The sequence below is a fragment of the Panthera tigris genome, chromosome E2 (assembly GCF_018350195.1).
Source record: "Panthera tigris isolate Pti1 chromosome E2, P.tigris_Pti1_mat1.1, whole genome shotgun sequence".
In the NCBI taxonomy this organism is placed as follows: domain Eukaryota; kingdom Metazoa; phylum Chordata; class Mammalia; order Carnivora; family Felidae; genus Panthera; species Panthera tigris.
The window spans coordinates 15,145,052-15,172,266 of record NC_056674.1 but is presented as its reverse complement, the minus strand read 5'-3'; the positions used below and the strand labels follow the sequence as shown (position 1 = coordinate 15,172,266).

At 50.5% G+C, this 27,215-nt stretch overlaps 1 protein-coding gene and 1 long non-coding RNA gene across 4 annotated transcripts; one reads left to right on the top strand and one right to left on the bottom strand.

Moving 5' to 3' along the window:
• Window positions 1-1,038: 1,038 nt before the first annotated feature.
• Window positions 1,039-26,986, bottom strand: FBXO17 (F-box protein 17). Of its 2 annotated transcripts, none has more exons than XM_042969968.1 (6): window positions 26,861-26,986; window positions 5,894-6,256; window positions 4,972-5,083; window positions 3,169-3,264; window positions 2,245-2,380; window positions 1,039-1,449 (listed from the first exon to the last, which is right to left on the bottom strand). In XM_042969968.1, the coding sequence occupies exons 2-6, from the start codon at window positions 6,237-6,239 to the stop codon at window positions 1,306-1,308; spliced, it is 834 nt and encodes a 277-aa protein (XP_042825902.1). In that variant the 5' UTR covers window positions 6,240-6,256; window positions 26,861-26,986; the 3' UTR covers window positions 1,039-1,305. The 2 variants fall into 2 exon arrangements, with proteins under 2 accessions (XP_042825902.1, XP_042825903.1); XM_042969969.1 differs by lacking the exon at window positions 26,861-26,986 and adding an exon at window positions 25,737-25,764.
• On the top strand, window positions 15,476-16,114 carry LOC122234225. 2 transcript variants are annotated; one of them, XR_006212019.1, is made up of 2 exons: window positions 15,476-15,733; window positions 15,932-16,114. It is a non-coding gene; the product is annotated as an uncharacterized LOC122234225 (long non-coding RNA). The 2 variants fall into 2 exon arrangements; XR_006212018.1 differs by having other exon boundaries at window positions 15,476-15,736.
• Window positions 26,987-27,215: the final 229 nt, after the last annotated feature.

The following is a 27,215-nucleotide window of genomic DNA, read 5'->3' as shown; positions in this document are numbered from 1 at the left end:
TCCCGCGCTGGGCCTCAGTTTCCTCCCTCAGGAAATGGCACCGGGAGTGATAATGACCTCACCTGATCACGCGCTTGACCATGTTCGACTTTAAGATTTGGGAGTCGTCCTTCTCACGACTCTGTGCAAGTCCTGCCTTCCCTGCTTACTGCCCAGGTGACCTTGGGCAGGTCATGTAAGCTCTGAGCCTGTTTCCTCCTGGACTAAAGAACAGGGCCTGCATGGAGCTTAGCATACCTCCTGAAGTTCTCACGGCTGGAAATATCCCACAAAGCCTCTTAGGATCAGGGCTGGGGGCAGACGGGGCATTGACTACAGACAATGGTCCCCCATCACTTCACGTTTCGCACCAATTTCATGGAGCCAGTTTGTTGGCTGTGCCCAGCCGGGGAGATGGCAGGAGACACGAGGGGAGGCTGCCAGGAGCGCTCTCCCTTGTGGCACGCTGGCTCCAACGGTATGTTGCCCAGCAGGAGGGGAGCTGCGCCTGAGGTAGGAGGCGGGGTGGGGGACGTAGTTTGGGGATCTGCAGGGACTCAGGAATTCTGAAAGAAGTGGCCCCAGCCTGGTCCAAAGGGCAGGTGCCGATGGGTGGTGCCCACAGAGGTTGCCCAGGGCCCCACAGCTGAACCTCAGAGACTCCCAAGACTACAGAAAGGGTTCCTTTTGATGTCCCTGTTGGTCACCTCAAGGACAGACCACCCTGACTCCCAACTCCCTGCTAGCGATTGGCTTACCCCAGACGGTCAGCAGCTTTCCCTACGATTAGGAATCCTGGTTTGGCCTGTTTTTTGACCCCGGCTACCAACTGATGTCCACGTATCTAAGCAAATAATTTGCAAAGGAAACCTCTCTGATTACCCCCTGACTCCCCACCCTCTACCCCAGAAAGCTGTGAGCAGTCTTGTTGGATCTCTTTCTTTTTTATTTATTTTGAGAGAGAGAGCATGAGCGAGGGGAGGGCAGAGAGACGGAGAGAGAATCCCAAGCAGGCTCTGCACTGTCCGCGCGGAACCCGACACGGGGCTCGATCTCACAAACCACGAGGTCACGTCTTGAGCTGAGATCAAGAGGCAGACACTCAACCTACTGAGCCACCCAGGCGCCCTAGATCCCTGGTTTCTTGCACAGCATGTGTGATTCCATGCTGAAGCAGCAGCAAGTGGGGTTCACTGGAGGTGTGCCAGGAATGGGCCACATGGGACCCTCACTGTCCACAGGCATCCGGCTCCCGACTGCAAAGCCGTCTTTGATGATGTCTGGCAGATGGCAGTACACTCTGGAAGGCTGGCTCAGGCTGGTCGGCTAGGACAGGCGGACCCTGACCCTCACACTGGAGTGGGTCACGAGGGCGCCGTAGTGCCCTACCCAGGAACGCGTGTCCCTCCCATACTGCTCGAAAGACACGTATCGGATGCCCTTGCCAAAGTTGGTGAAGACGTGAGACACCTGTATGGGGAAGGAGAGCGGGAGGTTGAGGAGCTGTGGGGCCCTGTCTTCCTCCACCTCAACAGGCACTCCCCAAGGATCAAGTAGGTACCAGGCCCTGCTCTAGGTGCTGGGGCTACAGCAGCGAAGAACAACCTGGTGAACCTGACAGTCTAGTCGGGGACTCAGACCCTGAAGACAGCTGGGGGTAAGAGGCAGAGGGTAAGGTATGCAGGAGGGTGGGGTTGTAAAGTGAGTGAGCAAAGGCATCACTAAGGCAACACTAGAGCAGAAACCCGAAGGAGGGGAGAGAGCCATGTGGGGATTAGGACAGAGACAAAGAGTGTTTGGAACAGAGGAACGGTCAGTGCAAAGGCCCTGGGGTAGAAGTGTATCTGGAGCAAATGAGAGAACAGGAGATGGGTCAGCGAGGTAAGGGGCAGATCACGTGGGGCCTTGTGGGCCACGGAAGAACTTTGGCTTCTGGCGCTTCTTATCCTTTGCAAAACTTCTTTACGGAGATAATATTCACCTAACAAATGCACCATTTAAACTGCACAATTTAGTGGCTTTTACCTATATTCACAATGTTATGTAACTATCACCACTATCTAATTCTGGAACATTTCCATCAGCCCAGGAAGAAGCCTCATATCCGTTAGCTGTCACTTCCAATCCCTCCCTTCCCCTAGCCTTGGCGATCGCTAGTCTGTCTGCTTTCTCTCTGTAGGGATTTGCTTATTCTGGACATTTGATATAACTGCACTCCTACAGGATGTGGCCTCTTGTGCCTGGCACAAGGCAGTCTGGACCCACCTGTCGGCAGCCTCTCTCAGTCCACTGAAGGACCGGGTTGGGGGAGGCCGAGAACTTGACCACTTCGTGTTCGTACACGTCCAGGAGGCGGACCCGGAGCCGGTAGATGCAGCCACAGTTCTCGCGGGCACCCCACCTGCCAGGTCGTGGTGAGCCTTGATGTCCCCGCCACCCACCCGGTCTCTGGGGCGGGGAGAGGGAGGCTGAGGACTAAGCCTCCCTGCACTTGGGTGAGGGTCGCACACACCCACCCTTCACATGGAGAGATCAAGTCCTGGGAATTTGCGGGGAAGAGCCTGGGTGCCCCTGGGGTGGATTCTAGAGGCTTTGTGGTGTGTGTGTGTGTGTGTGTGTGTGTGTGTGTGTCTGGGTGTGTCTGGGAGGAACCACCGCCCCCAGAGGAGGAGAAGCCTGGGTATTTCTGGGGAGGAGCCAGAGCCCCAGGGAAGAAGCCAGACTTTGATGGAGGAGTGAGAGCTTGAAGGAAGAGCCTGAGTGCTCTGGAACCAGTGCCTCCATCCCAACTCTGCCCCCTGAGTCTCAGTTCTCAGGGCACAGTGCTCCAAACCTTCCTGGGGCCTTGGGTGTCCACAAACCCTTAGGGTCCATACTGAGTGTGGGCGATGAGGGAGGAGTGGGCGAGATGGGGCACCAGCCAATAGCCCTCATGTCAACAACCCTGAGGCCTGCTGATGGGGGACAGGGAAGAGTGCAGAGTGGGGGCTCTGGGCTCATCAAAACCCTGCCCCTCCCTGCCTCTGCAACTGTGAGAGCATCACTTCCTTCCCCCCCCCCCCAGCCTCACTACAGGAGCACAGTAGCAGTGGCCAGCCCGGGGCGTTGATGGGGGCCCAGGTGAACCCCTTCTGCGCGACTGCTGCCACCACGGGTGACGCTTGGGGCAGGTTGCCATTCTTTCCTCACCAGTCGGCCACACAGATCTCAATCTGGGCACTGTCCAGCAGCTCCTGCCACACCCCCTCCATCACCAAGTCCACAAGCTGCCTCTTGAAGCACCATCTGGAAAGAGGAGATGGTGTAGGGATGAGGCAGAAAGTCACAGCCCAGAAATCACCTCCTCCAAGAAGCCTCCCTTGGGGTTTGCTCTACTAGACAAGATATATGATGGGCTGGGCAATCCCATTGGCCTCTCACATCCCCTCCACCATTCTTCACCAGGCTCTAGGCTCCGGATACAGGCTGACCTGTATGTCCCTAACATTTGTGGGGACTGCGACAGGAGTACAAATGGATGCTCAACATTGAGCAGGCAATCCTGGAGTCTCCTAAAGTGTGGAGGCCCAAGTCTGAGGGTGTACTGCCTGTGTGGACTGGTCTCCCTTACTCTCCCCTTCCTGTTGGGTCCCAGATGGGTCCCACCTCCCAGATGGGAAGCTCTAGCAGGAGGGAAGGGAGAGAGGAGAGTAAAATCAGGTTATGTGGCCTCCTGGCTCCCTCCCAATGGATCACCATGGGACTGCTATGTCTCTTCATGAAAGGATACAGCCCCAGGGGACCCTCTCCTCACAGCCTTCTCTGTCTCAGGTTTAGGAGCTGCGTCCTCCCCTTACCTTTGTCAGGCCCAGGGCTGGTAATGCCCCTTCCCCTCACTGTTACTAGCCTAAGGTTCACGCAGTCTCCCCTGTGGTCTGCCTACCCCTTTGTAAACAGTCCCCCCCCCCCTAATTTGAACATGCCGTCATAATAGAAATAGCGTAGTGGAAGAGAACAGAGTGCTCGGGGACAGACCTAGGTATATTTGGCAACTTCGTTAGCGATAGAGGCGGCACGCCGTATTCAGAGGTGGATTAAAGATCTAAATGTGAAAGATAAAACTATGAGGCTACTAGAAGAGACTATGAGAGAATACTGTTGGGTAGGGACTGTTTTTTTTTTACACAAAATTTCAAAAACACATTCCAAAGCAAAAAAGCGATGCATTTGATGCGTGAAAATAACAACCAAGAACACCAGGGACACAGCTGATACACATAGTAGATGGCCAGGACGGACAAGGGGCTAAAATATACGAGGAATTCTCGTATAACAGGAATAAGACATCAACCCTAATAGAAAAGATGAATGGGCAATTTCCAAAAGAGGGATTCCAAAAGGCTAACAAGCACTTGGAGAGATGCTTAATTATTAGTAAATCAAAACATGCAAATTAAAACGTCAATGAGACCTCACTTCATGCCCAATATACTGGCAACTACTAGCGAGCTGGATGGTGCCACATGAGAATGGTTGAATATGCGGGGAGGGAACAAGGAAAATGGGTAAGAGGTAGGAGAAGAGAGAGAATCAACCAGTCAACTGCTCTGATGTCTTCATAGAACTTATCACCATCCGAAGCTCTGGAGCCAGACCACCTGGGCCCAGATCTCAGCTCCGCCATTTACTAGATGTTGGCAACGTTTTGTGCCTGTTATAAAGTGGAGATAATCATACTATCTGTGTCACAGGGCTGTTGCCAGGATTCAAAGAGTTATATGCAAATGTTTGTCGTTTTGTTGTCATTATTATTTCACTGTTTTATGTGTTTAATGTCTCCCCCACCGCATTTCTGAATTTTCCTGGTATCTCTCTGGCATATAAAACAGGGCCTGGTACTGGCAGGCCCTCAACAAATATTTGACTGAGTAAATCAATGAGGGAAAGAGAGGATGTAGGTAGGGTCCCCTTCCCAACTCAGGGCCCTTGCCCCAGGGATCAGGGGCCACTCACTGGAAAGAAGTCACGAAGCAGGTCTGGGAAGGAGCCCCCGGCACCAGTGTTAGGTTCTTTTCCACGGCCCAGCCATTCCCGCCGTGCTCCACCTCCCAGCCTCTGAAGCCCTCTGTGGGATACAACGACCTTGAAGACGAGGAATTCACCTGCCGCTCGCCCAGCCGACCGCCCGCCACAGCTCAGCTTGCCCCGCCCATCGACTCCTCCCTCCTGCGCTCCGCCCCCGGTTTCTTCCACTCTGGCCCCGCCTCCCAGACGCGGGCATTCCTGTTCCCACCCTGCCACCGCGTCATTCAGCCCTGTCCTTCCACTCAACTCGTCCTCAGCCCCACTCGGCCCCGCCTCCAGTTCTGTCTCCCTTCATCTACTTCATTTACCCACTTGGGCTTCTCCCTGACTGCGGGCTCTTGCCATCAAGGTCCCATCCCCTCTTACAGCAACCTCCTGGCTCCCCCTACCTTGGGCCCGCCCACTCGCTCAGTTCCCCCTCCCCACAGGCTCTCAATGCGGCTTCATATTTCCATGCAAGCTCCGCCCCCGCCAGCCACCCAATTGGCTTTCCCCGAGTCCTCCCCGGCTCCTCCCCCCTTAACCCCGCCCACTGTGTCTACAGTTCAAGCACGTGTCATTCCTGCCAGGGCCCGACTCTTGGCTCATCCAGCTTTCTCGCCCATCCAGTTCGTCTCCCTTCACTGTCCACAGCACCTGCCCCCTCCCCCCCGCCCCGGTCCATCTCTTTCCCTCGCCCCCGGCCTGTTTCCCAGTCTCCTCTTCCCTCGGCCACGCCCCCTGGCTGCCTGCCCGGCCCCGCCCTGCCTCATTATCCTGACCACGCCCACTAATACTCGCCCGGCCCCTCCACCCCACACAACACTCCGGTCTCTCCGGCCCCGCCCCTGGCTCCGCCCCCGGCACGCACGCTCTCCGCAGGAGTTGAAGATGAGGTTGCGGCCGAGGGGTGCGCGCAGGCAGTAACGCGCCAGGGCGCAGAGCGGGAACTCCTCGTCCTCGTTGTTGGGCGGGCAACGCTGGGCCACGGCGTAGAGTGCGCGGCCCTCGGCGCTGCGGTCGCGGGCTAGCTGCAGCAGCCACACGGTGGGCCCGTCCACCACGTCGCGCCAGGCGCGGCACACTGCGCGGCAGCGCGTCACTAATGCGCGCGGCGGCACGTGGCTCAGCACCTGCACGAGCAGCTCCGGGGGCAGCGCGTCCAAGGCTATGGGCTGGTCCGCGGGCAGCCGCCGCCGCGAAGGCCGGGCGCCCATCTCAGGCCGCCGGAATCCTGCGGGTTGAGAGGGGTCAGCAGGTCAGGGCAGTTTGGCCTCCCTTCATCTCTCCCAGGACGCAAGGTCCCTGCAGCTTGACCATGACCCCACCAGCTCCGGTGGAGGACCAGGGGACTGCTAGGGCCGTGAAAACCGGGTACCTATTTCCTGACCGTTCATTGGCTCTGGGGCGATCGGTTTCCCACCTTTCCCCCTCGAGCAAAATACCCCTGGTCTGACCATGACCCCCACTACTGCTCACCACGGCTTCCATGTCTGGCCGGTTCACTTGAGTCAGGCTGTATGACCACGAACACACAGAAAAACCCACCGAGGAGGAAACCATCTCCACCCCCATCGCCCAGCCGGCTCCCAACTCCTCGGGCCTTTGGAACTTCTGAACTGTCTTCAGCAAAACCCATTTCCTCGCTCTCTTCGCTGAACGTTCTTGTCATCTTGCTCTCACCAAAACCCAGCTCTCCTGTGGCCCTTCCAAATGGGTGAATCTTGCTCCTTGGTGCTACTTCCAGACCATTCTTCCATCCTCCCCTGAAACTCCCCAGCTATGATTCTGGTGTCATCAGAATAGGCGGTTCATTAGGCCGCCTTGTGCATCATCTGCTGACCCAGATCACTACTCACTTCATGACTTCAGTTTCAGGCTCACTGCCACTCACGCTGCTCTTCTCAACATCCCTAGGTCATTTCCACATCCAGGTACATGATCCTTCCTTGGGCCACCGGCGTCTCTGTTCTCTGACCTGCTCTCTTCTCAGTCCCTCCCTTCTATGGTCACACCTAGACCTTGTCTCAATAACCACAGATTCTTCTCAAGACCTCAATCTCCTTGCCAACCATCACCCTTTCTCTCTCCAGCTCTTTCCTTCCAGTGCCCTAGACCCCCACAATCCTTCCAGCCCACTGTGATTCCCCCATCCTTTGTGTCTACCTCCTTTTCACTGCCCCTCACCACCCCCCCCCCCCCAAGTCCTCGTGTCTTCCTTATCCAGTTTAAACTGCTTAGATACTCATTAAAAACATTCTTTGCATACATCCTGGCCTCTGGCTTCCTCCCACACGTGACCTTGGTTCAATCAGCCCCCTGCCTACCCACTTTAAGGTCGCCAAAGAACACACAACTCCACTGGCTGGTCTCACTTCAAGGTTGTGAACTTGAACCACACTGCCCGCCCAGCCCGGCAAGCAGAGACCATTTCTCTTATCCACAGGCTCCTCCTCTCTATACATAACTATTTCGCACCTTCTCCCCCAGCGCTAGCCTAGCTTATCACACCCTGCCTTCCACCTCTTCACTTTCCCCTTGCTTTCTTATTTTGCAGAAAAAAATACAAGCAATGAGAAGTGAACTTTCACAGGTACCCATCACCCAATCTACCAGCTACCTGCCCCGTGGCCTCTGTGCTTTCCCCTCTGATTGCCCTGCAAACGTCAGCCCCCGCCCCCCCCCCCCCCCCCCCCCCCCCCCCCGTCTCAGCCTGCTCCCACCCCTCCCGATCACTCCAGGCCTCAGTCTCAAGTTCTCCTCACTCTCTGCCACGCCTTGGATTCCCCCTTCGCACTGGATCATTCTCAGCAGTCCACACACAGTCATCCCTCTCGTCTGAAAACAAACCCTCTCTTCACTTCACCTCCCCTTTCAGCTCTGGCCCCATTTCTTTGCTCCTCTCTCTCTCTCTCTTTTTTTTAAATTTAATTTTTAAATGTTTTTCTTTAAAAATTTTTTTTAACATTTATTTTTGAGAGACGGAGAGAAAGACAGAGCATGAGCAGGGGAGGGGCAGAGAGAGAGAAGGAGACACAGAATCTGAAGCAGGCTCCATGCTCCGAGCCATCTGCACAGAGCCCGACATGGGCCTCGAACCCACGGACCGTGAGATCATGACCTGAGCTGAAGTAGGATGCTTAACCGACTCAATCACCCAGGCACCCCTCTTTGCGGTAAAACTTCTCAAAAAAGCTGTCTCCAGGCTCTGCCTCCATATTTTCTACTTCTGTTCTCTCTTAAATCTTGTCTCATCAGGCTTCGCCCCCCTGACATGCCAAGGTCACCAGTGACCCCCTCGGTGCTAAATCAAAGTCAGAGTTCAGTCCTCACCTTGCTGGACCTGTTGAGCAGCACTTGCCACCAAGGGTTATTCCCTCTTCACTTGGCTCCAAGCCCCACAACCTCTGGACCCCTCCGAGTTTGCCTGGTGGCTCCTGCTGAGTCTCCTTGACTGTCCATCCTCCCTCTGATCTGGCAACGTCAGGGACTGGTATTTGAACCTCCACTCACTCCCTTGGGGATCTTGTCCATTCGTACACTTCCCACCTGGCTCATCACTGTCTCCCTGCTTCTTTCCCCAGGTGTCTGTTCCTCACTAGTAGCCAGGTCGGGGTGAGCACCTGAGTCAGGTCCTGTCCCTGTCCTGCTCAGAGCCCGCCCCCCCCCCCCCCACTCGGGCTCCACCTCACTCAGAATAAAGGCAGAGTCCTCACTGTGGCCCACAAGCTCCCACACAGTCTGCCCCCATCACCTCCTTGCCCTCATCTCCCCCTTACCCCCTCTGCCCAGCGACACCAGCCCCCACATCCCAGGCCCTTCGCATGGGCTGTTCCTGCCACCCGGATCCAGAAGATTTCTAGGCTCACCTCCAGACTTCAAGTCTTTGCTCAAATGTCAATTTCTCCATGAGACCATCCTTGGCCGCCTTGTTTACAATTTCAGGGCCTCCCGACCACCACCTACTCCCCCTTCCTTTGTCCTTATTTTATACCTCTAGCTCTTATCACCTTTTAACACACCACACGCACAAGTATATATAATCTACTTTACTTTCTTTATTGCCTGTCTCCCGAACTGCATTATAATCACCATGAGGAAGAGTTATTGTTTCTTTTGTATATTACACACCACACCGTCCACACCAGTGCCTGACACATAGTAAGTGTCCAATGAACAGATGTTCACGGAATGAACAAATGAATCATCACATCAGAAACCCACTCCACAGATGAGGAAACTGAGGCATGGCAAGGTGAAACACCTTTATTTAGCAAGAACTCAGTGATGGAGCTCAAGACCTAGTGAGAAACTCATTGGATTTTCTCCATCGGGGCAGAACTGCCTAGCGATGAACACCTTGTGGCTGGATCCTGGCCAGCCTGGGTTCAAGTTCTGGCTCTGCCGCTAGGTGGTTATGTGACCAAGGTCACATCACTCAACCTCTTAGTGCCGTTTCCTTCTCTGAGCACGAGGATGTTAACAGTACCTACTGCACAGGATTGTTGTAAAGACGAAACGGGTTCATGTTTGTAAAGCACTTAAGAAAAACCGCTGGTGTCTCAGAAACGAGTGACATTAAATTAATATTGAACGCCAAATTATGTTAGTTGCTATTATTATTACCCATCATAAAAGAATGACGAATAGCCATTTAGCTATGGTTTTTTCATCTGGTGACATTTATTGGGCCTGTATTAAGTGACTGTGCTACGCATTTAAGCTAGGTCATCTCACTGAATCCCATCATCTTGCGTAATGGGCAAACCGATCACAGGAGGTTGCCCCGGGTTAACAGGCTCCAACGATCTAATGCTTGTTATGTTGTTATGTTGTCTAACGTCGGGAGGTGCTCAACTCGTGGCAGCCGTTATTATTTTTAAATAAGTTGATTAAGGTTTTGCTAAGAAGCCTGCCACGGGCTAGTGATCCACCCACATGGGTCCTGATAACCCCCTTCACCCTGATTCGGTGATTGGTTATAAGACAGGCTTCAAGAGACAGGGTGTGCTTTTCCCCAAGTGGTTCTTAGTTGCATTAATAATTAGCAACAATTTAATACCAAGCTTACCAATTTGCCTGTCATGGACGTGAAACTCATCAGAGTGTGGTTTCCTGGCTTGGCTCTCCTTAAGAATGTGCTGATCAAAAAAAAAAAAAAAAAAAAAAAAAAAAAGAATGTGCTGGACACTGGCGAACAAGGGACCTCTGGAGCTGGGGTGGCCTCCTCACAAGATGAGTGCAGGCAGACTTTGCCAAGGAGCAAGGACCTTCAAGTGATGTACCTTAGTAGCCCTGAGTATACAAAATGCTTGTCTGGGGCGGGGGTGGGGGGCGCCTGGATGGCTCAGTCGGATAAGCGTCGGACTTCAGCTCAGGTCATGATCTCAGTTTGTGGGTTCGAGCCCTGTGCCAGACTCTGTGCTGACATCTCAGAGCCTGGAACCTGCTTTGGATTCTGTGACTCCCTCGCTCTCCGCCCCTCCCCCGTGTGTGTGTGTGTGTGTGTGTGCACGTGGGCACTCTCTCAAAACTAAATAAATAAACATTTAAAAACAAAACAAATTGCTTAAAGGGCCATAAGGAGCCTTATGGCCATAATGTCCACACGGCTGAATGCCAACTACTGGCTGAGCCAGTATGGGACATGTAAGGCACAACAATGCCCTGCTGTCAGAGTGTTTGGGGCTGCGTATGTTGGGGGGGGGGGAGGGGTGTGGTTATTTTACTGGCCGGCACAGCGACCAGGGGATGCTACTGGGAGGCAGTTTCCAGGACCCGTGACGCTCCGCAGACCACGATGGCTATAGTAACATATCCTACGTCACATACTTTTCTGGGACTCGACTGCCCTCCATTAAGAGTCCACACCCCTCCCCTTGACACGGGCAGACCTCTGTGACTGCTTCAACTTTCAGAGCACCACAGATGTGACATCGCTAAGGGATTTCCAAGGCGGGGTCGTAAAAGATACAGGTCACTGCCTGGCTCTCTTGGGACAGGTGCCTTGGGAGCCCTGACTCCAGTGGGTGTGCGGGCTACATGGTTAACAAGGAGGAGACAAAGAGTCTGGGTCCATAGCATTTACTGACGTCTGGGTAAATGCACCTGCCGCCGCTCATCGCAAGCTACCAACATGAAGTCCCCGAACTGTGGGGCTGGAGAGCTGCCCACAGTCTTGCTCTCACAAGCCGGCTCCAGAACACCCCTGCCCGAGTCATTGCTTAAGTCTGGCTGCCCTGAAGTCATCGCACTGGAGAGACCCCGTGAATTCAGGCGGAGAAAAGTCTGGGGAGCCCCAGCTGTTTGAGTCACGTCCCGGGGGCTAGACACAGGGGCGAATAAGCCTTCAGGTGACCCAACCCCAGTCACTGTCAGACGGCACTGCGTGTGAGCCTCTAAGAACAGCTTAGCTGAGCCCAGCCAACCCCCAGAGCCGTGAAATAAAGGTTATTGTTTTAGGTCACTATGTTTTCAGTAGTCTGTTATGCAGCACTAACTAAATGGGACAAGGCTCAGTGACCTGCACTGTGTGGGATGGGTACCTTCCACAAAGAACTGTCCTGCCCCCAAAGCCAAAAAGAGCCCCCGCCCGGTAAGAAACAGCGGGCACCCTGAGTGCAGACACAGACCTATCTGGGTTCCAATCCCGACTACCCACTTCCTTGCCTATGAAACGTATTTATCTCCTTTGAGCCTAGGGAACGTAATTCGGGAATAGCATGTGTTTTTGGTTTCTTTGATTTTTTTGTTTTAAGTTTACTGATTTATGTTGAGAGAGACAGAGGCAGGACAAGCAGGGAAGGGGCAGAGAGAGAGGGAGAATGCCAAGCAGGCTGTCAGCCTGCAGACAGCGCAGAGCCCAATGCGGGGCTTGAACTCACAAAATCAAGAGTCGACCCTTAACCGGCTGAGCCACCCAGGTGCCCTTGATTTTTTGTTTTTGAACAATGCTGTTTTTAAGTACTGACTAGCGTATTATTATTTTTTAATTCAGAAATCTACTTTATTTATATTTGTTGCCTGTTTACAGGGCTAATTCTTTTTCTCCATCGTTTTCTTTTTGGTGGTAAAATCCATGTAACATAAAGTTTAGCATCATAACCCTTTTTAAGTGTACAATTCAGTGATATTAGATATATTAACGTGTCACCATCCCTGGCATCCATCTCCAAAAGACTTTTCACCTTGTAAAACAGTAATTCCCCACCACTCCCTTCCCTCTTGCCCCCGCTAACCACTGTCCTTTTCGTCTGTATGATTTCGACCACTCTAAGTAACTCACGTAAGAGGAATAATCATACAGCACCGGTTTGTGATTGGCCTGTTCACTTAGCGTAATGTCCTCAAGGTTCATTCGTGTTGTAGCATAAATCAGAATTCCTTTCCTTTTTAAAAAAATTTGATGAGAGAGTGGGGCAGGGGCAGAGAGAGTCTCCAGCAGGCTCCATGCCTAGCGTGGAGCCCGACTCGAGGCTTGATCCCACGACCCTGAGATCATGACCTGAGCCAAAATCAAGAGTTGGATGCTTAACCGACTGAGCCACCCAGGCGTCCCAGAAGTCCCTTCCTTTTTAAAGCTGCTTAATATTCCATTTTGTTGATCCATTCATCGGCTGTTGGACATGGGCCGCTTCCACGTTTTAGCTATTCTGACGATAGGTATTTTTGTTGGTGTGATACCTTTATTTCATTTTATTTAACCATCCGGAGTCTTTTGCACCTTGAGATTGTGGTCGATGACACGATGGCTCACTTCATGGTGACCACATGTGCTGAACGGCAACAACAAATTCTCTGCCATTGGGGCGCCTGGCTGGCTCCTTCGGTGGAGCCTGTGACTCTTGATCTCGAGGTCGTGAGTTTGAGCCCCGCGTTGGGTGTAGAGATTACCTGAAAATAAAATCTTAAGAAAAAAAAATCTCTGCTAAGAGAATTTCAGGCAGCATTAAAAATTCTAACTGGGCAGGGGCACCTGGGTGGCTCAGTCGGTTGAGCATCCGACTCTTGATCTCAGCACAGGTCATGATCTCAGGGCTCGTGAGTTCAAGCCCCGCATAGGGCTCTGTGCCGATGGCGCAGAATTCTGTCTCCTTCTCTCCGCCCCTCACCTGCTTGTGCGTTCTTTCTCAAAATAAATAAATAAACTTAAAAATACATATATGCTTTTTTCTTTTTTTTTACATTTTTTATTTTTTGAGACGCAGAGAGAGAGCACAAGAGGGGTAAGGGCAGAGAGAGAATGAGACACAGAATCCGAAGCAGACTCCAGGCTCTGAGCTGTCAGCACAGAGCCCGACGCGGGGCTCGAACTCACGAACCGTGAGATCGTGACCTGAGCCGAAGTCAGACGCTCAACTGACTGAGCCACTCAGGCGCCCCGAAAATACATATATATTAAAAAGAAATTCTAAGCAGGCAGAGATGTACTCATTTAGAAAGGATTTTGTTTCCGTTTCCTGACCCGAGGCCTGGCTATATGTGTGTGTTAAATATTCATCAGGCTGTACAGCTTGAGTCTTTTCTGTAAAAGGTTTAGGAGAAACACTAACAATAAGCAGAGATGGCAGTCCACGGAAAGGGACAAAAAGATGTCAGAGAAGCTCTCCCCGGACTTGCCAAACAAAATATGGGACTATTTAAAGCGAAGGCGTCCCTGGAAACTAGTAAGCTCGCTTATCTCTCTCCTCAGCAGTTCCTCAAATTGTTTGGGGCCAGTGGCCTTTTTATAGTGACTGGAAAATATTGCCCCAAAATACCTCCATGACTCAGTGATGACACCATTGACATGGTTCGTTTGCCGGAGTCCACTCACAATAACCATTATTTTATGATTTTTTTTTTTTCTGGCTCTGGGAGTTGCCTGGGCGCAGGTCGGCAGTTCTCGGGGGCTGGAGTGCAGTTGTCATCCGGCAGGGGTGCGGCTGGGTCATCTGAGGGCTTATTCAGTCCCCTGCCTGGCGCCTGGGATGGGGAGACTCGAACAGCTGGGGCTTGGCAGGCTCTTGTCTATCTCCATACGGTCTCTCCAGCTAGAGCCTACTTTTGCCAAAGGCCAAATAATACAATTTCGTTTTCTTTCTTTCTTTTCCATAAATGTTTATTTTTGAGAGAGAGAGAGAAAGAAAGCGCGCACACCGGGCGGGGGGAGGGGGGCAGAGAGAGGGAGGTAGACAGAGGATCCGAACGGGGCTCTGTGCTGATAACACAGAGCCCGATGTGGGGCTCGAACTCAAGAACTGTGAGATCATGACCTGAGCCGAAGTTGGACGCTTAACTGACTAAGCCACCCGGGAGCTCCTAGAATTTCATTTTCAAGACTCATGAGTCTTGAAACTTGAAATGAAGTCTTCAAGACTTCATTAAGGGGTCTTCATTTTATAGGATGTTCATCCTTCATTAATTTTATTACTGAATTTGTATTGATTTTACCTTTATTAATTTTAGCATCATTTTTAAAGATTATTTAATTTTTTCAATTTTTATTTATTTTGAGAGAGATGGAGAGCAAGTAGGGGAGGAGCAGAAAGAGAGGGAGACAGAATCCCAAGCAGGTTCCACACCACCAGCTTGGAGCCTGACCTGGGGCTCGAACCCACAAACTGCGAGATCATGACCCAAGCTGAAGTCAAGAGTCAGGCGCTCAACCGATGAGCCACCCAGGCTAAAATTTTTAGCATTTTAGCATTATTGTGAGAAGAAGAGAGAGGGCACAAGTGACTGAGGGGCAGAGAGAGAGAGAGAGAGAGAGAAGAGAGAGAGAGAGAGAAGCGGGGCTCACCCCAAGCGGGGCTCGAGCCCACAAACCACGAGATCATGACCTCATGATCAGATGCTTAACATTCTTTCCTAGAATCCCATACAAATGGAATCATATAACATACCCGTTCAGCGCGGGTGCTGTGGGGAGTTGGCAGAGCTCAGAGGGGGCAGGGAGCTCCACATGTGCCCACTCCCCTCCCCTGTGTACCCTCTCCCCAAGGCGAATCCACAGAGGCATATACTGCCTCATAGTTCCCCTTGGCCAAACTGGAGTTTGGCCATTTAAACTTTTCTGTGCCGGCTGACAGGTTGAATTTCCCCAGTAGAGGGCGCCAGAGGAACATGACAGGAAGAAGGCTTTTTTTTTTTTTTTTTTTTTTTCCTTTCCTTCCAGCTTCGTCGCCCCAGGGCAGCTTCTCAGGCACTTGCAGCGTGCAAGCTTCTCCCGTGCCTGCCAGCACCCCGCGGCCAGCGCCGTCCCCTGGCGCCCCCCCCTCAGGCGGTTTCCTATTGCCTCGAGCGCCCCACTTCCTTGCGAACTGCCTTCCCCAGCATCCCGCTGGACAGACTTCTGGCAAGTTCCAGAGGGGGGCCTTTCCATCAAGTTCAAGGTGCAGCACGACCGGGGCGGGGGGGGGGGGGGGGGGGCGGCTCCTATGCCCTTTGTGAGCCTCCTCCAAGAGGACTCGAATGAGATCAGGGTCTGGGACTGTCATCTTTCTCAAGCTCTCAGTCTTTTTTTTTTTTTTAATGTTTATTTTTGAGAGAGAGCGTGCAAGTGGGGGGAGGACTGAGAGAGAAGATCTGAGGCCGGCTCCGTGCTGACAGCAGAGAGCCTGATGCCGGGCTCCAACTTGTGGACCGCCAGACCATGACCTGAGCAGAAGCCAGAGGCTTAACCGACTGCGCCACCCAGGCGCCCTCAAGCTTTCAGTCTTGGATCACAGAGGTGGTACTGTTCCTGATCTCTGCTATTTCTATATTCTTTAGCATTCTCTTCATTTCTTAGTAGCTATTTTCCCTGCTATAATGAATAATTCTCCCTTCAATTAAACGTTCTCCCTTCAATTTACTGCCTGGTTTCTGTCTCCTGATTGGACTCTGGCTGATACATCCAGTATGTTCCCCTGTGTCTGCTTTCCTTCAGGATAACGTCTCTGTGATCCGCCCACGTTGTTGCATGCGTCAATCGGTACTTGGATCCTTTTTTATCGCTGAGGAGTATTCCATCGAGCAGATAAACCACAATCTGTTTATCCACTCACCATGATGGGACATCGGGCTCTTTCCCGTTTGGGGCTGTTATGAATAAAGCTGCAATGAACATTCAGGTACGAGTGTTTGTATGGACATACATGTTCATTTTTCATGAGTAAATACCTAGGAGGGACATTCCCGGATCATACAGTAAGTGTATATTTCACTTTACAAGAAAACACCCAATAGGTTTTCTCGGCAACAATGGGCCGTTCTCAGTCCCTTCAACGACGTGTTCTCAGTCCAGTTGCAGTTGCCAGGACCAGGTGTTGTCAATCGTCTTTTTAATTTTTGACAGAATGGCTTGTTTTTCGTGCCCTCGGGGGAGTTTCCTCTACCTGACATCCTCCCTTATTAATTTTAAGTCTTTGCTCTTGAACCATAGTGCTGATGTTGTTTCTCAATAAGCCGAGATCAGAATTCTTGGCTCTTAAGAATTACATGCAGGTTCGAAGATTCGATGTGGCTTCCCTTTCAAGAAGTCAGACGAGCTGCTGATAATCAGGGCCTATGCTAGCTTTTATCAGTCTTTGGGTTGATTTCAAAAAAGATTTTTTTAGTGTTTATTTTTGAGAGAGAGAGAGCAAGTGGGGGAGGGACAGAGAGAGAAGGAGACACAGAATCTGCAGCAGGCTCCAGGCTCCAAGCTGTCAGCACAGAGCCAGAAGCGGGGCTCAAACCCACGAACTGTGAGATCATGACCTGAACCAAAGTCAGATGCTTAACCAACTGAGCCGTCCAGAAAGGATGCCTTTTTATTTAAAAAACACATTTTTTTTAATGCTTATTTATTTTTGAGAGAAATAGAGTGTGAGCAGGGGAGGGGCAGAGAGAGAGGGAGACACAGAATCCGAAGCAGGCTCCAGGCTCCGAGCTGTGAGCACAGAGCCTGATGTGGGGCTTGAACTCACAAACCTCAAGACCATGACCTGAACCAAAGTCACATGCTCAACTGACCAAGCCACCCAGGCACCCCTGGAAGGGATGCCTTGAAAAAAAAAGAAAAGAAAAGAAAAGAAAAGAAAAGAAAAGAAAAGAAAAGAAAAAGAAAATCTTGGCTCAGTCGGTTAAGCAGCCGACTTTGGCTCAGGTCATGATCTCGAGGTTCATGGGTTCAAGTCCCCCATGGGGTTCTGCACTGATATTGCAGAGCCTGCTTGGGATTCTCTCTCTCTTTCTCTCTCTCTGCCCCTCCCCAACATGTGCTCGCTCTCTCTCTCTCTCTCAAAATAAATAAATAAACTTTAAAAATACTAAAAGAAATAATAATAAAGCTTTAAAAAAAAGCCATCCCTTCCGGGTGAATCCAACCCTGGGGTAGCCTGGCCTGGCAATGAGAGCAAGGGCTGGCTTTGGGCCCCCACTCACACTGCTGCCCCTGGCTGGCCTCTTAACAGTAACAGTCCTATGTGCCTGATCCTGTGCTAGATGCCCTGGAAACGGTATCCCAGGAAAACCAAGTTCAAATGCCTCCAACAGACAGGCAGTATCCTTTTCCTTTTTTTAAAGTTTATTTATTTTGAGGTACAGGGAGCGAGGGAGGGGCAGAGAGAAAGGGAGAGGGAGAGAGAGAGAATCCCAAACAGGTTGTGCCCCATGAGCACGAAGCCAAAGTGGGGCTCGAACTCACAAGCTGGGAGATCTTTTCCTGAGCTGAAAGCAAGAATAGGACGCTTAACTCCCAGACGGGCAGTATCCTTTTTAAAAAATTTTTCTTTAATGTTTATTTATTTTTGAGAGAGAGAGAGAGAGAGCGAGCGCATGAGCAGGGGAGGAGCAGAGAGAGAGGGAGACACAGAATCTGAAACAGGCTCCAGGCTCCGAGCTGTCAGCACAGAGCCCGACGCGGGGCTCGAACTCACAAACCATGAGATCATGACCTGAGCCGAAGCCGGACGCTCAACCGACTGAGCCACCCAGGCGCCCCTGAGATGGGCAGTATCTTAAACGAGGCCGCTGGGTAGGAGGAAACGGAGCGGTGGTGATTGGCAAACCAGAAGGTACAGCCAGCCTGAAGTCTGTGCCAATCTGTACTCACTCTGGCTCCTTTACCGCCAAGTAGGAAGGTTGGCCGGCTTTGGCCACATCTTCCAGTTTGTTCAAAAGAAACTGGAAACCCCAGTTTTCATGTGAAGTCACCCAGTTTTTAAAGGTTAGCAATGCATTAGAAAAAAGTTAAGGCACCGTATGGGCCAGATAAAAGACAGATCTGCAGACCCAGGAACTGAATGGGTGTGGCCATTTGTGGTGACTTCTGTATTATCCCAATTGATCACACCAGGAGGAAACTGAGGCCTGGAGAGGCAAAATGACTCCCATAAGGTCACACAGCAGTCAGACGTGGACCGGGGATTGGAATCTGGGCAGCCTGATCTCCCTCTCAAAGGGCGTCCTCTCTATGGACGGCAAAGAAATGCAAAAGCAAAGTAAACAGGAGGGAGCCCATCCACAAAAAAGGAATGCCACTATTTTCCAGAAAGACAGAAAGCAGACCCAAGTGTAGGGGCCAGGGTCAAACTCAAAGTGGGCACAATGGAGCCTCAAGGAGGCTAACCCTAACCTCAAGAGGCTTTGGACCCAGAGCCCGGGGTCGAGGGGGGCCAGGCTGGGGTAGGTGTGCAGGTGGAGAGTGAGAGAGCAGAGTGAGGACAGGGGTCGGCCCGTCTTCGCAATGACTGCGCCTATGGGCTCCCCACTCCCTCTCCTGCTCCCCACATGCTTCGCCACACAGGTCTCCGGCTGCCCAACGTTCATCCACGGGAAACACAAAACCATACTGGAGGACTGTTCTCTAAAGAAACTGCATGAAGGCAGCTCTTCCTGCCCACGGATCTTGTCCCTGGGCTTTCATAAAATCACCTTTTTGCACCAAAGACGTCTTCAAGAATTCTTTCTTGGCCGGAGCCCATGACCACCACCCATACCCCCAAAACCCCATCAATCGCAACCTGAGCTAAAACCAAGAGTCGGACGCTTAACAGGCTGAGCCACCCAGGCGCTCCTATTTTTCACTAAATGTCAGCAAGGTGGTTCTTCTGTTCTAAGCCAGCTCGGTTGGACGGAATGGTCTGGAAAGGCCTTATTCAAATACGTGATGATTGGCAGACTGGATGTGCTGGAGAGACCTCAGTGGCGACTGCTCACTTCTACTTTAAAAGATCTCTCCAGGCGCCTGAGTGGCTCAGTCGGTTGAGTGGTTAAGCCTCCGACTTCGGCTCAGGTCAGGATCTCACAGCTCGTGAGTTCGAGCCCCGCATCGGGTCCTGTGCTGACAGCTTGGAGCCCGGAGCCTGTTTCAGATTCTGTCTCCCTCTCTTTCTCTCTGCCTGTCCCTCCCCTGCTCACGCTCTGTCTCTCCCTCTCCCTCGAAAATAAATAAACGTTAAAAAAAGAAATAAAGCAACTGCATGAAGCCTCTGGGAGTGAGCTCCCAGCAAAGACTGGCTTCTCCCTCCTAACACCAAGTGCTGTCCCCAAACACAGTTCTCAGTCATCCCTTCAACTAGACTAAAAAGCCAGTGGGAAAGCAGGACTATATTTATAACAGCCCCAAATTTCAAAACAGTTACTTGTTTTTTAAGATTTTTATTTTTAAGTAATCTCTACACCCAACGTGGGGCTCGAATTCATGACCCCGAGATCAAGAGTCATGTGCTGTACCGACTGAGCCAGCCCCATCATACCAGCTACTTTGATTTAAAAAAAAAATTTTAATGTTTATTTATTTTTGAGAGACAGAGCGCAAGTCGGCGAGGGGCAGAGAGAGAGGGAGACACAGAATCCGAAGCAGGCTCCGGGGCTCCGAGCTGTCAGCACAGAGCCAGACATGGGGCTCGAACTCACAGACTGTGACATCATGACCTGGGTTGAAGTCTGACACTTAACCAACTGAGCCACCCAGGCGCCCCTGAGTTACTTTTAAAAAGCCACCCGGCCCCTTGTTTGTCTGAAAATGTGATTGGACGAGGAAGGCTCACCAGATGCCTCAAGAAACTAGCAGCCGGAAACAGAAGTATTGAGGTAAAAGGGCAGAACTGTAGCAAACTGACCCCAGGGGAAAGAGAACAATTCAGAGGGCCAAACGAACATGATAAGGAAAATGGTAGAGAAGGCCGGCTTTAGGCTTCATGGGGATGTGACCTGCACAGTCACATGTGGTCCTTTATCTGAGGGGCTCCATGCTTATTGTAATGTTCTGCTCTTGCCAACTAGAAATTCTCAATCATTTTTTAATGTTTATTTATTTTTGAAAGAGAGAGAGAGAGAGAGAGAGCAGGGGAGGGGCAGAGAGAGAGGGAGACAGAATCCCAAGCAGACTCCATGCCCGATGGCACAGAGCCCGATGCGGGACTCGAACCCACGAACCGCGAGATCATGACCTGAGCCGAAACCAGGAGTCAGACGCTTAACCAACTGAGCCACCCAGGCGCCCCAGAAATTCTCAATCCTTTCTAAACAAGGGGCCCATACACGCATTTTGCATTGGGCCCTGCAAATTGGTACATTTGCCCTGGGTACGTTTAGATTAGAGAAGATACTCAAAACACAGTAAGAACAGGATATTATAAAAGGAAGAGTGTTTTCTAGAAGAAAAAAAATTCTCCAAAAGTAGATTGGATGAGTTAGAACCCAGAAAATACCTCTCTCAAAAGGGAAAAATTAAAGGGGCACCCGGCTGGCTCAGTCAGTGGAGCATGTGACTTGATCTCATGGTTTTGAGTTTGAGCTCCACGTTCTTCTGCAGAGATCGCTTGGAAAAACTTAAAAATATAAAATCCTAGAGGCTCCTGGGTGGCTCAGTCTGTTGAGCATCCGACTCTTGGTTTTGGCTCAGGTTATGATCTCGTGGTTTCATGGGTTCGAGCCCTGCATTGGGCCCTGCACAGGCAGTGCAGTCTGCTTGGGATTTTCTGTCTCCCTCTCTGTCTGCCCCTCCCTTGTTTGCACTACCTCTGTCTCTCTCAGAATAAGTAAATACACTTAAAAAAAAAAAATCTCAGAAAAAAAAGGGAAAAATTAAAGCTCTGACAAACTGCAGGAAAAACAAAAAACTGCTTCAGAAAATCATGGTTCAAATACATACACTAAACTGTATCCATGTTATGTCAATTTGACAATATGCAAGAAAAAAGAATCAATTTGACCTGGAGGCTAGAGACATTCTTACTAAAATAGGGGCATTCTTCTTAAAAAAAAAAAAAATATATATATATATATATATATGTACACACATGTATGTATATGTATATATATATATCTGAGTATATACATATAAATATATATATACACCTCACATATAACATTGTGTAAATTTAAGGTGTATGTGTTGATTTGATACATTTATGTATTGCAAGATGATTACCACTGTAGCATTAGCTAGCACCTCCAATCATGTCACTTAATTATCGTTTCTTTTTTGTGGTGAGAACATTTAAGATCTGGTCTCTTAGCATAAAGACTGTCTTCTCAACAAACGGTGATGGGAAATCTACATGCAAAAAGATGAGTTTAGGCCTTTACCTCATACCACACACAAATATCAACTCAAAATAAACCATACACCTGAATGTAAGAGTTACCACCATAAAAATTTTTAGAAGAAAATAGGAGAAAACTCTAATGATCTTGGGTCAAGCAAAGACTTCGTAGCTACGACACCAAACGTGTGATTCGTATAAGGGAAAAATGGATGAATTAAACATCTTCAAAATTTAAAACTTTTGCACTTAAAAGACACCAGTGAGAAAATGAAAAGACAAGCTATAGATTGGCAGAATATGTCTGCAAATCATGTATCTGATAAAGGACTCGTATCCAGAATATAGAAAGAACACTTAAAATTCAACAGTGTGACAAACAAACCACTTTAAAAATAGACACAAAATTTGAGGAGACATTTCACCAAAGACGATATGTGTATGACTAACGAGCACATGAAAAGATGCTCAACATCATTAGTCATTAAGGAAATCCAAATTAAAATCACGATGAGACACCATGTCAGGCCCACCGGAATGGCTACTGTTCAAAAGATTGGCCAGTACCCGGAGAAACTGGAACCCCCGCATGTTGCTGATGGGAACGTGAAATGGGACAGCCACTTGGGAAAACAGGCAGTTTCTTTGAAAGGTGAACATTAACAAAAACAGCTCAGCATAAACTTTCCACGAAACACAGCAATTCTACCACGAGGCTACCTGCCCACGAGACATAAAAACACGTGTCCACGCACAGGCTTGATTGCAAACGTTCACAGCAACATTATCTATTTGGAAACGATCCGAACGTCCGTCCGCTGGTGAATGGATAACAAAACGGGGTCTATCCGCACAATGGCACACTGATCGGCAGCACGAAGAACCAAGAATGGGTACACACTACGATATGAATGAACCCCCAAACAGCATGCTAAGTGAAAAAAGCCAGACACACACACACACACACACACACACACACACAAACCCCACATACTGTATGATATATTTACATGAAATGTCCCCAAAGGACATATCTAAAGTTACAGAAAGATTAGTCGTTGCCTGGGGCTGGGCTGGGGAACGGGGAAGTGACCACAAATAGGCACGGGGGATATTTTGGAGGTGACAGAAATGCTCTAAAACTGGTGATAGCTGCACGACTCTGTAAATTCACTAAAAAATCACTGAACTGCACACTTTAGAGGGCTGACTTTTATGGTATGTAAATTACACCTCACTGAAGCTGTCGGGAAAACCCTGGAAACTCTACAGTGAAAGCATCTAAGACTTAAATATGGTAACAGAACAGACTGTAGATGTTATCAACCTTGACACTGTGAAAATAAATGTACAAGTAACAAAAGATGGGAAACTAAGGCGGGAGGAGGGGAAACCAAGATGCTTGGCTCACCTGCTTCACGTTACGGGACTCAAAAGTTGCCAGAACAAGAAAAAGAAGTGAAGCATAACATTTGAAGTTACAAAGGTCAATAGCGACTAATCTTTAAAAAGTACAATTATGTTTTTATGAGTTTTTTTTCAATATTTATTTATTTATTTTGAGAGAGAGCGCGCAAGGGAGAGCAGGGGAGGGGCAGAGAGAGAGGAAGAGAGAATCCCAAGCAGGCTCCGCCTGCCACAGGGCTCAACCCCACCTGAGCCAAAACCAACTGAACCGCGCAGGTGCCCTTAAAGCAGACTCCACACTGTCAGCTCAGAGCCCGATGGTGGAGTTCAAACTCACAAACCGCGAGATCATGACCCGAGCCGAAATCAAGAGTAGGACGCTCAACCGGCTGAGCCACCTAGGCGCCCTAGATGGGCATTTTTTACTGAAGTTGAAAATGTGTGCCTGCCCCAGGACCCCGCCATTTGACCCCAGAGCCGGGAAACACACACTAGAATGTTCATGACACGATTGTCTCTAACAGCTCCGGTCTGGAAATGACCCATCCATCCACTGGAGGATGTAGGAGTAAATTAAGGTAGTCACAGAACGGCGGCAAGGCACCTAGAACGTTGAGTCCTGGGACACCCGGGCAGCTTGAATTGCGCGGGGCAGCCCTGGTCTACGACACATATGGTCCCCAGGGTAATTCGGGTAATTCCAGACCTCCACTACTTCTAAAGTTTCCTGCTTGGATGATAAACTATATACTCCCACCCATGGTGCTACTCTTAGAAAGTTCGCAAACAGGCTAAACTAATAAAGTGTCGTTAATATCCACACGTGGGTACTAAAACCATATAAAGAAGAACAAAATAGGGGCGCCTGGGTGGCTCCGTCGGTTGAGCATCCGGCTTCGGCTCAGGTCATGATCGCACGGTTCGCGAGTTCAAGCCCTGCGTCCGGCTGTGTGCTGACAGCTCAGAGCCTGGAGCCTGCTTCGGATTCTGTGTGTGTTTCTCTCTCTCAAAAATAAAAAAAAATAAACATAAAAAAAACAAAAAAAATAAAAAGAGCAAAATAGGAACGTGAGTATCGTAAAAGTCAGGGCGCTGGTTTCCCCTGTGGGGAGGGAGAGGGCTATTAACCAGGTGCCCACAGGGAAGCTTCTTGCTGCTGACCTGGGCCCTGGTTCCATATTTTACAATTATTTGTTAAGCTGTTCATCTGTTTTATATACTTCTCTGTATGGATGTTATAATTCGCCATTTAAAAAATATTAATGCTATCAATAAACACCACTGATGTTATTGAACCCAGGAAGGAAACAGTCTCACTGCATCTTTGCGCAAATTATAATTCACATTTGCCAAGTGCTTTCTTTGGGTAAGGCACTCTGGAAAATTCTTTCTGTGCATCATCTCATTCCCAGGAGGCAGCAGTGATATTTCTGGGCGAGGAGGCATCACCAGGCTAGTAAGGGACATTGCTTTCGGAAATTGCTGGTGACAGCCCGCAGAGAAAGTGGCATTGTGGGGAAGGTGAGTGTCGCAGGTTCTATATGGTCAGTCACTCCTGGGCCAGCCCCACCCCAAACTCTTGTTCATGACCTTGGGGGAACGGGCTTCCCTCTCTGAGTGGATTTTCCTCTCCGTAAAATGAGAAATGTGCAGGTCCCCATCTCCTCTCCCCAGTCCCCAAATCCAAAAGCCTGGAAAACCGGAAGTCTTTCCCAGACCCATTTGGTGGCAGGGCTGAGTCACACTGGGGTGAGATTTGACTATCCCGGTGAGTAAGTCACACATTGGTCACGATCTCACGGGTGGTGAGTTCCAGCCCCGCATCGGGCTCTGCTCTAATAGAGCTGAGCCTGCTTCGTATCCTCTGTCCCCAGCTCTCTCTCTCTGCCCCTCCCCCGATCACACTCTCTCAAAAATAAACATTTAAAAAAAGAAACAAGAAAATAAAGAAAGAAAAAGCCTTCATAAACTACCAGCTACGGTTAACCGCACAGTAACTGCTCTCCGCCCGTGGCAAGGGCTTTATCAAATCTCACAGAAGCCTCACGAACAGCTCCAGGAGGGAGGCGCCATTTTTCAGCCGGGGAAACTGAGCCTTGGAGAAGGGGAGCCACGGACCCAAGGTCACCTGACACAAAAGCGCAGAGCCGGGCTTTGAACCTGACTCTTGGTCTCAGCTCAGGCCACGATCTCGTGGTTTGTGGGTTTGAGCCACACATCGGGCTCCATGCTAATGGTGTGGAGCCTGCTTGGGATTCTCTCTATCCCTCTCTCTCTGCCCCTCCCCTGCTCTCTCTCTCTCTCTCTCTCAAAATATATTAATAAACTTAAAAAATATTTTAAAAAGTAAAAGATAAAATACTGCCCCCCCCAATAAAATAAAAAAGATCAAACACTGCTTCCCCCTTTCCGTGCTCTTAAAGATATTGCTTTCATATATATAGGAAATAAAAAGGCAGACTCATTTCTATTTGATTTGTGAATCACATCTGTAACTTGATTGGATGAAAAAATTCGTATTTAAATAAATACAAAAACTTTATTAAAAAAATATTGGGGCGCCTGGGTGGCTCAGTAGGTTGAGCACTGGACTCTCGGTATTGGCTCAGGTCATGATTTCACTGATGGTGAAATTGAGCCCTGCGTGGGGCTCTGCGCTGACATTGCAGAGCCTGTTTGGGGTTCTCTCTCCCTCTCTCCGCCCCTCCCCCACTTGCGCGCGTGCATGTGTGTGTGTGTGTGTGTGTGCGCGCGCGCGCGTGTGTGCGCTCTCTCTCTCTCTCTCTCTCTCAAATAAATAAATAAACTTACAAAATATTATTAAAGAAGGAGCGCTGGGTGGTTGAACCCTGGACTCTTGATTTCGGCTCAGGTCAGGATCCCAGGGCCCTATGTAAGCCCGGAGCCTGCTTAAGATTCTGTCTCTCTCCCTCTGACCCTCTCCCCTGCTCGCGCTCTCTCTAAAATTAAAAGAAAAAAAAATTATTAAAATAGATTCATCAGCCAGGCCTCACAAAATGAGGAGTCAAACAGATCCTATCAATATTTCATAGAACAAGAAAGACGTTTAAAACACTTTTTTTGACGTTATGAAAGCAGCCAATAGGGAAGCTGCGAGCAATGTGTGATTAATTACAAATAATTTTAACTGGCCGTGGGGCCGGGGTCTGCTGCTTAAGGGGCTGTTTTTGCTGCAAAGCTTCGTCTGCCTTATTTGTCTTTTGTTCTTGGGTGGTACTGGGGCACTTTAAAAAAGTATTTATTTTAAAAGTAGGTGCCTAATATTGCAGCCTTTCAAAATTGCTAGTTAACAGATGCTCTCTAAACTTGAAGGATCCAGACTGAAAGAACAAGATATGGAGCGTTAAGAAATATTACTGAACACTGCAAAAGTTAACTTAGAAGAACAAAATTTAAATCGGGAGGAGCGGCCGCAGCTAAAAACAAACTGTGCCCAAGTTGCTAAATCGAGAAACGGGGCTCTGAGCCTTCTGATTCACCGATTTGGCGAAGGGGCTGCCAGCCAGAAGAAACAGAAGAAAACCAGAGCTGGTAAAAGGGGTCTGGCCTCTCGCCGGCTGCGGAGTACACGTGTTGGTCGGGTACGTTTTGGGGGGAGGGGGAGTTTCTTCCACCGTGGCCTCTGCCCAGGAGCAGCCGGGTGGAAGGCGTGGGCGTCAGAGGACCCGTTTTAAGCCCTTTCCGCACGACCTGGGGCTTTCAAACGTGCGTCCGTGCGACTCTGGACTTAAAGGGGCGGACGTTGGCTGGGACAGCCTAGGATCCGGGCAGGGCAGGAGAAGGGGCGCTGGGGAACAAGGACTCCGGGGGGACCCGCCCCTCCCGCGAGGGCCTGGGGGCGTTAGTCCTTCCCCGGGCGCCCCGGGGGCGAGTGGGGACGGGACACCCGTCCCGACCTGCGTCCCGACGCTCACCTGGCGGCCCGCTCGGAGGCGGCGGCGGGCTAAGATCCCTTTCCCCACCCTGCTCTGGGAGGCAGTCAGGGGGGCTCCCTGGGATCGGCCCCGCCCAGGGAGCCCCGGGACCCGCAGTCTGGGCAGTCGGTCCTCTGCGGGGGCCGGCGGCTCCGGGATCCGCGGGCGGGCGGCTGCGGCGGGCGGGAGCGAGGCAGGGGCGGGATCCGGGAGGCTGCAGGCGCCTGGGGAGGGCCCAGCTGCCGCCTGGCGGGGCGGGGAGGACGCGCAGCCCCCGCGCTCCGGGACCCGGGGGCCCGCCCCTTGGAGAGCTTACACAACCCCCCCCCCCCCCACACACACACACACCACGCGC